The sequence below is a fragment of the Hibiscus syriacus genome, unplaced genomic scaffold (genome assembly GCF_006381635.1).
Source record: "Hibiscus syriacus cultivar Baekdansim isolate YM2019G1 unplaced genomic scaffold, ASM638163v2 tig00116983_pilon, whole genome shotgun sequence".
Lineage (NCBI taxonomy): Eukaryota > Viridiplantae > Streptophyta > Magnoliopsida > Malvales > Malvaceae > Hibiscus > Hibiscus syriacus.
This window is the reverse complement of record NW_024063506.1, coordinates 165,496-172,695: the sequence shown is the minus strand read 5'-3', so window position 1 is coordinate 172,695 and position 7,200 is coordinate 165,496. Positions and strand designations below refer to the sequence as shown.

Genomic DNA, 7,200 nt, shown 5'->3' with positions numbered 1-7,200 from the left:
AAATATATAAAAATAATTTGGAGGTTATTTTTATATATTATGTTCATATATGGATCTAGTTTTTTTAAAACAAACGGGGATCAATTTCAAGTTGTATACAAATATATATGAATTTTTAACTGAGGAAAGGTCAGAAAAGTCGGACAGCAGAATTCTGTACAAAACAGATTCTGTTGGTGAACTTTGAAAATTCACCATAAATTGTACAGAATGAATTAGAAGGATTTATTTATATGGATATATTCGTATTCAAGTCTAGTTTTTAACGGAAGAAACGAAATTGAATTTCACTGTCTATATCAATACAGAATAATGATTCTTTAAGGGTAGTGCGAGTTGTCTGAATTCTGGAAAATTAATGGGTTGTTGTGTAAGTGTTGTATAATTGATGTACTATGCTGGAAATTGTTGTTTGAGAATTGAAATAAGTGTTAGATGTGAAATTGATTATTTTGGGAAGATTGAAATGATTGGTGATTTAAGTACAATAATTGCATAGTTGGGGTACTTAAATGTATTTATGCTTTTGTAAAAGCATTTGAATGGAAATAATTTCAATGTTGGAATTATTGGTATTAAGAATTTAAGTGGTAAAATGGTGAAGACCATTTTGGGTAAATTAGAAAAGTTGGTTCCAATGTTATAAGGAATTATTAAGAGTTGAATATTTTGATAGATGATGAATTTCAAATATAGTATGGAGATATGGTGGAATGTATTTTATTTAGTAAAATCTAACATATGTATTGTTATAAATTTGTGATTATACAGATCATGGTTGATTTGCAATTGAAGCAAGTCAAGTATAAAAAGGGTATATTGTGGACAATAGTGAGGCACAAATATTTTGAAAAATATAAAGTGTCAAGGTGAGTGCAATACATGCATGAAGTTATACATGGATGTTTTATACATCATAAGGAAGACTTGCGATAAGTCGACCTTGTTTATATCGGCATGATTTTATATCATTTTTATAAATTGACATTGATATGTCAGAGTATGGAATTAAAATGCATTGATCATGAAAAATGTGATATTTTACCATGAATGTTATTTCGGGTATGAACTGCCCAATGTTAAATTTGATAATATACTTTGCCATGGATGGATCGAATAAAGTAGACTATATGCCCAAATAAGTCATTGAGGGACAGGGTATAGTTGGCATGCCATAGAGTATAGCAGCTGCAGGTTTATAATATACTTCGGTGTATATGGTGGGCACGACCTTATGTGTAGCACTACGGTGCAAATAGTACTCAAATACCCAGGGTCCTCAGGGTTGTATATTGGGCTATAGGCTATGGTTTATGGTTTATTGTTTAATAAATGGTAAGCATACAAATAAGCTTACGAGCTTTTGGAATAATGGCAAGTATATGTGTAAAATAAGCTTACGAGCTTATGAGATTAAATGGTAAGTATTTTGTATAAAATAAGCTTATGAGCTTATGGAATTTAAATGGTAAGTATTTTGGTAAAATAAGCTTACGGCTTATGGGAAAATGGTAAAAGATTTTATATTATTTTGATCATGGTAAAATATTGGATATGTTAGTAAAATGATTTTATGGAAATTTGATTTTTTACATTGAAAATTCATGTATGAATTGTATTGCACTGTATATTGTTTTAATTGCCTCACTAAGTTTATACTTAGCGTGTGATGATTTTCACGCGTAGGTAAAAAGCAAAGAATAAGAATAAAGAGTTCAAAGTGACATCAAGCATCGAGAGGTATATTTCAATATCAGTAAGACATCCTATTGTGAAATTTTGAAATAGATAGTGGCATGTAATTAATAATATTCAATTTATTTTGTTGAATCTAGTTGGAAACAAAAATAGAATTTTTATAGTGAGGAAATGTTAAGTTTTTATAAGTTAATAAGAAATTTTCAGAAATTACTATAGCAGTTACTGCAACATGAACAGTAACCACGTTTTAAGCAAAATTTCCAGATTATTAAATGGGTATCGATTCCCCTGCTACAGGGAATCGATTCCCCCACTGTTCACTGTTCGGGTACTATTCACTATTCATAAATAAAAATATTTTGAATTAAATTGTTATAACGAAACGTAATATTATATGATATGATATTTTTATAATATCATTTACTATTTTAAGAAAATAAATTTTAAATCGCTTTTGAATCGTAAAATGGTTTTAGAAATTCGGATAACATCTATAATCTGTATAGGTATAATTATACGGGTTATGGGTGTTACAGGTATGACCTTTTTTGTGTATCGAAAAGATAAAAGCAATGTTTCAAGGTCTCAAATAGAGGAAAAGTCAAAATTTGTTTCTTTGGTAGTGACCATGAATTATTTTGGGTAAGGAATCAAGAGATTATATTTTTGGGGTTTTACTTAGGATATGAAATGTCTAATCTTGTCATATGTCAAAAATCTATAACTCTTAAAGAATTAAAAGAATCATTATTAACTCTTAAAGAATTAAAAGAATCCTTAACTCATTTGATAATCAAAGAACTAAAGATTAAAATTCGTTCAATTATTCAACCTTAGAAGGTAGCATAAGTTCAATCATTAAAAGATTAAGCCAATATGAAAGACAAAACTAAAATGAGTTCTAACAAAACAATGCTATCAATGCACGTGGTAGATGCAATGCCCTCATCTCCATGCCCCTGAATACATCAGATTCTGGATCTTGCGTTTCAGTGCCCCACAATTCTCAATGAGGTGCCTTGATCTTCATATGGTATTAATATCACATTCATAGCTTTCAATTCTTTTTTGGTACGAAAGACTGACTCAAAACTTTTATCACAAGATTATCCATGAGTTACTATCGGGGTACATGATTAATGCACATGTTGAGATGCCATGTAATGCACAATGTGTATATACTAATGAAAAGATGTACATGAAAATGCAAAGATACAAAAATGGGAGTGCAAAATGCGAGATGCAAATACAATAAGGAATTGATCCCAAAAGAACTATTCCTAGAACAATTCTCGAAAAACCGACAATGTCTTAGTACACTAGGGAAGTAAAGATTTTGTCCATCTGTAAGTTGTCCAGCTCATGCGAGCATCTGGGTACTGCATCATCTTCAAAGCTTCTACTTCATCTCCTGCTTCCAGAAATCTTTCGAGCTGGCTCGTAATCTTCAACTGTTGGCTTCGACGTCGAATCATCTCGAGTCCAACTTGTTACCTCAGTAGGCAAATGTTTAGATTGTCTTCTTGGTAGGTAAACTCCCTCTAGCTCCTACTTCATCTCCTACTTCAAAAAAAATTTCAAGCTGGTTCGTGATCTTCAACTGTTGGCTTCAGCGTTGAATTGTCTCGAGTCCAACTTGTTACCTCAGTAGGCAAATATCTGGATCGTCTCCTTGGTAGATAGCTCCCTCTAGCTACTCGATCTACGTGAAGCATCTTCGAATTCCTACCGATCCTAGAGAAATACATTACTGTGGTATTGTTTTTCAAGAACCTTTTACACGATCAGTTATTTAGGGATCAATACCTTTGAATGATATGTCATGTTCATGCAAAAATGAAATAAGAGCAGCCAAGAGAAAACCAATGTTAGTAGAAGCAAAACAGAAAGAATCAAGTTAGTTGAAATGATTAGTCCAAGAAATGTAATCTTAGCAAAAATAATTAAATACGACTCAAAGCTGAGACTGAAAAGCATATGGCATACAAAGAAAATTAATAATCCTAACCGCATGTGTTATAGTTCTCTTAGGTTGTCCACATGGCTCTAGCGAGGTAGGCTTACTAAATTCTCTATATGTGGCAGGGTTTTAGCAAAGTTCCCGAGAAATTTTTATAACCTGCTAAGGTTGACCCCGATTCTGGCCCATTACAGACTTGCGAATCGGGTTCAGCTCAGGGGATCACACCACTAAAAGCGTACCTTGGAACTGGTATCCAGATAGGCATCTTAGGGTGCTTTCCAGAGATACTTTGTCAGACCCACACAAGGAAGCCCAATGCTCCTCGTGAGGTGTGACGTTTCTCTCTACTTACGTAAACCAGGTTTGAGCTCGGGTTCAGAGCTATGATATGTAACAATCCTAAATAATTCCACAAAAGTTAAAGCATTAACAGAGAGAAATATGTTTTTTCTTTTTAAAATAACATAATGAACCGTAAATTAAATAAGATCGAACTCGTAATTTCCAAATAATAAATATAGGTTAACCAACTCGTGGCTCGACTCTCAATTTGTTTTAAAAAAAGTCCCCAACGGAGTCGCCAAGGTGTCGACACCGTTTTTCGCCCGGGCGGGGAAAGATTGATACCGACTCGGAGTTTTTCTCTTTGAAATCATTTCGAAATGTGAGGAGTCGCCACCAATCATTTAAGGTGAGATTGGAACACCGTAAAAACTGGGTGATTTTAATAAAACATTTTTTAATAAAATATCGAGTTTTGGGGTCTGTAAAAATCCAGAAATCAGGTTCGGGAGTCAGTTAAGCGTGGGGGAAAGATTAGCACTACCACAAGCGCCCAAAAATTGGTACATAATTGGTTACCCTATATTTAAAATAAAAATTTTGAGTTCGATCTTTATTTAATTTTAAAATCATTAAGAATGCGGAGTTTGAAAAGGGTATTCGTTTATTGAGACCGATAGTATTCGCCACCGAGCGTAAATTAAGAATTTAATTGATTGTTTTGTGCTGAGTAATTTTTCTATTATTTTTACTTAGCGTAAAAAAAGTTCTTAAGTATTATTTTATTTAATATTATGTACTAAAAATAGGGGAATAATAAAAATACAATAATGATTATTAACCGATTATTTATTTAGTCACGTTAATCTGTCAAAGGTTTGAAGCAGGAAAAGAGAAAAGAAGAGCGTTAACAATGGCTTCGTCTTTAGATTACTGGGCTTGGTCCATATTCATTTATCCACCAATTTGCAGCCCGTTCAGGGTAAATCCGTAATTCTAAAACAATATAAGGTCTTCAAACCCCCTTCGATACATAGCAACTCCGCTAGGGTTTCCAAATCAAAGGAACAGAGCAACAGCAGCAAACATGGTTCTCAAGTACGTTCCCTGCATCTTTTTTTTTTTGCTTTGAAATGTTCCTTAATCGAAATTTAATGTTATGATCTTGAAAAACTTTCATTTTTGAAATAAAAAAAGAAATTGTTTACAGCAGGATATGCTTTTGGTTTTGTTTTATTTTATCAGCCTGCTTGTAATTTAACTATTGAGTTGATGTTCATCGATTGTAGTTAAATCTATCTCTTAAAATTTCCATTTTACTTGTTCATTTCTCGGCAGCCAGATTGTTGTTTATTTTTCGTTTTTGAAGTATTTTATATTTAACCGGTTACTTTTTTTTTGGGATTTTATCAGTTTATCGAAGCTGAATGTTTTGAATTTATTTTGCTGAAAATAAAATATAAAATATATTGGCTGCTAAAGTTTCATGGGAAAGAAATATAATTAGTTCTTAGCATTGTGAATGGAAATGGAATGTTATTTTAGTTCTGGCATCGAGATTTTGCAGCTAATGTCACTTGAAGGTTCTTGTGTTCATTTCAACTGCAATGAATCTTCTTTCTAATGGTGATAATTGTTAAATATAGTTAATACCATGATAGTTGAAGTGAATGATTAGGCTATTGTATCGTTATACATTAGATTTGGTGGAGATTACCTTGTGGAAATTTTAATTATCTATTGATGTTCTTGCATTATGCATAATGATTTTATATTTTTAATATCCCAAATCTCATACTGAACTTATGATCTTGGCATGGTAGGACGGAGCTTTGCCGATTTAGTGGTGCCAAGATATACCCTGGGAAAGGCATAAGATTTGTGCGTTCTGATTCTCAGGTAAATTTTCTTTTAGTTGTGATTCGAAGTGGTTAATATTATATGGTTACGTTTGTAATGAAAAATTGCCTTCATGGACTCTTTTAGGTCTTCCTCTTTTCGAATTCAAAATGCAAGAGATACTTCCACAACCGTCTGAAGCCATCAAAACTTACGTGGACAGCCATGTATAGGAAGCAACATAAGAAGGTGAGTATCAACATTACAATTGCACATATCTATACAGAAAATTGCAGCATCTGTTGTAATTATATCTAGGTCGTGTTTTTTTTTAGTAATACGATTTTATGACTACGTGTTAATGTTTGATATAAAGTGAATAAAATTGAACAATTTTAGGCTTCTCTTTTTCTGTTCTTATAGCAATCTGATAAAAGCTGGAACTAGGGTGCATGATTTATAGTAACTGATTAAAACTTACTGCCTTTTATATTTTGTCATTTCCAAGCCCAGTGATTTATTTCTGTGTTGTTTGCATGCATTTAGGACATCGCCCAAGAGGCTGTTAAGAAGAGGAGACGTGCTACCAAGAAGCCTTACTCCCGATCAATTGTCGGTGCCACTTTAGAGGTTATCCAGAAGAAGAGGAGTGAGAAACCTGAAGTCCGTGATGCTGCCAGGGAAGCTGCACTCAGGTGTGTGTATTTTCATTTGACATGTAAGCTTCATTTATCATAGTCGTTGCAGGCTTTCATGTAAGCTTCTGTATTTATGGGGAATACGTTAATCTTAATCCTGCAGAGAAATCAAGGAAAGAATCAAGAAAACTAAGGATGAAAAGAAGGCAAAGAAAGCTGAAGTAGCGTCAAAGCAACAGAAGACACAGGGAAAGGGTAATGTTCCAAAGGTTGGCGCACCTAAAGGTCCCAAGCTCGGTGGCGGTGGCGGAAAGCGTTGAGTTGCTAAGTTATTATCTGTTTTTCCTCTGGCCGGAGAAATAGGGTTAGCATCATGTTAATTTTGAAGTCAATTTATGGATTTAATGGCATTGGTGGCCATAATGTTTTTGCATTTATGATTTTGGTATGCTATGAACTCGGTGTTAAAGTTGAGTGTTCAAGTGATTTTAGATTTTGTTTTCGTTTCATCAACCTACATGCTTGGAATTTGATCAAGTTGAGAATGCAGTTTTCCATCATTGATTAAGTCACAGCTAAATCATTGGAAAAATTGTTGTACCTATTTCATATTTTTTTAAAACTCGTGCTACCGAGTAGGGGTGTATTCGATTTGGTTTGGCTTTTCACTAAATTATGAGTCGAAACACACTTTGCGGGTTTTAAAATTTGAAACTGAATGACATCCTTAAATTCTTGTCATTATTATATTTTTTTGGGATTAAATTTGAATAATTT

The 7,200-nt window shown here is 33.2% G+C and overlaps 1 protein-coding gene across 1 annotated transcript; it reads left to right on the top strand.

Moving 5' to 3' along the window:
* Positions 1-4,984: 4,984 nt before the first annotated feature.
* LOC120192934 (60S ribosomal protein L24-like) lies at positions 4,985-6,932 on the top strand. Its single transcript, XM_039195607.1, has 5 exons — positions 4,985-5,044; positions 5,770-5,845; positions 5,933-6,034; positions 6,332-6,480; positions 6,587-6,932. Exons 1-5 carry the CDS (start codon positions 5,034-5,036, stop codon positions 6,741-6,743), a joined length of 495 nt encoding a protein of 164 aa, XP_039051538.1. The 5' UTR covers positions 4,985-5,033; the 3' UTR covers positions 6,744-6,932.
* The last annotated feature ends 268 nt before the right edge of the window (positions 6,933-7,200 follow it).

Excerpts from the sequence above, each read along its gene's own strand:
- LOC120192934 (XM_039195607.1), top strand. Across the intron at positions 5,846-5,932 it reads TTGTGCGTTCTGATTCTCAG|GTCTTCCTCTTTTCGAATTC; the intron begins GTAAATTTTCTT and ends GGACTCTTTTAG. Across the intron at positions 6,035-6,331 it reads ATAGGAAGCAACATAAGAAG|GACATCGCCCAAGAGGCTGT; the intron begins GTGAGTATCAAC and ends GCATGCATTTAG.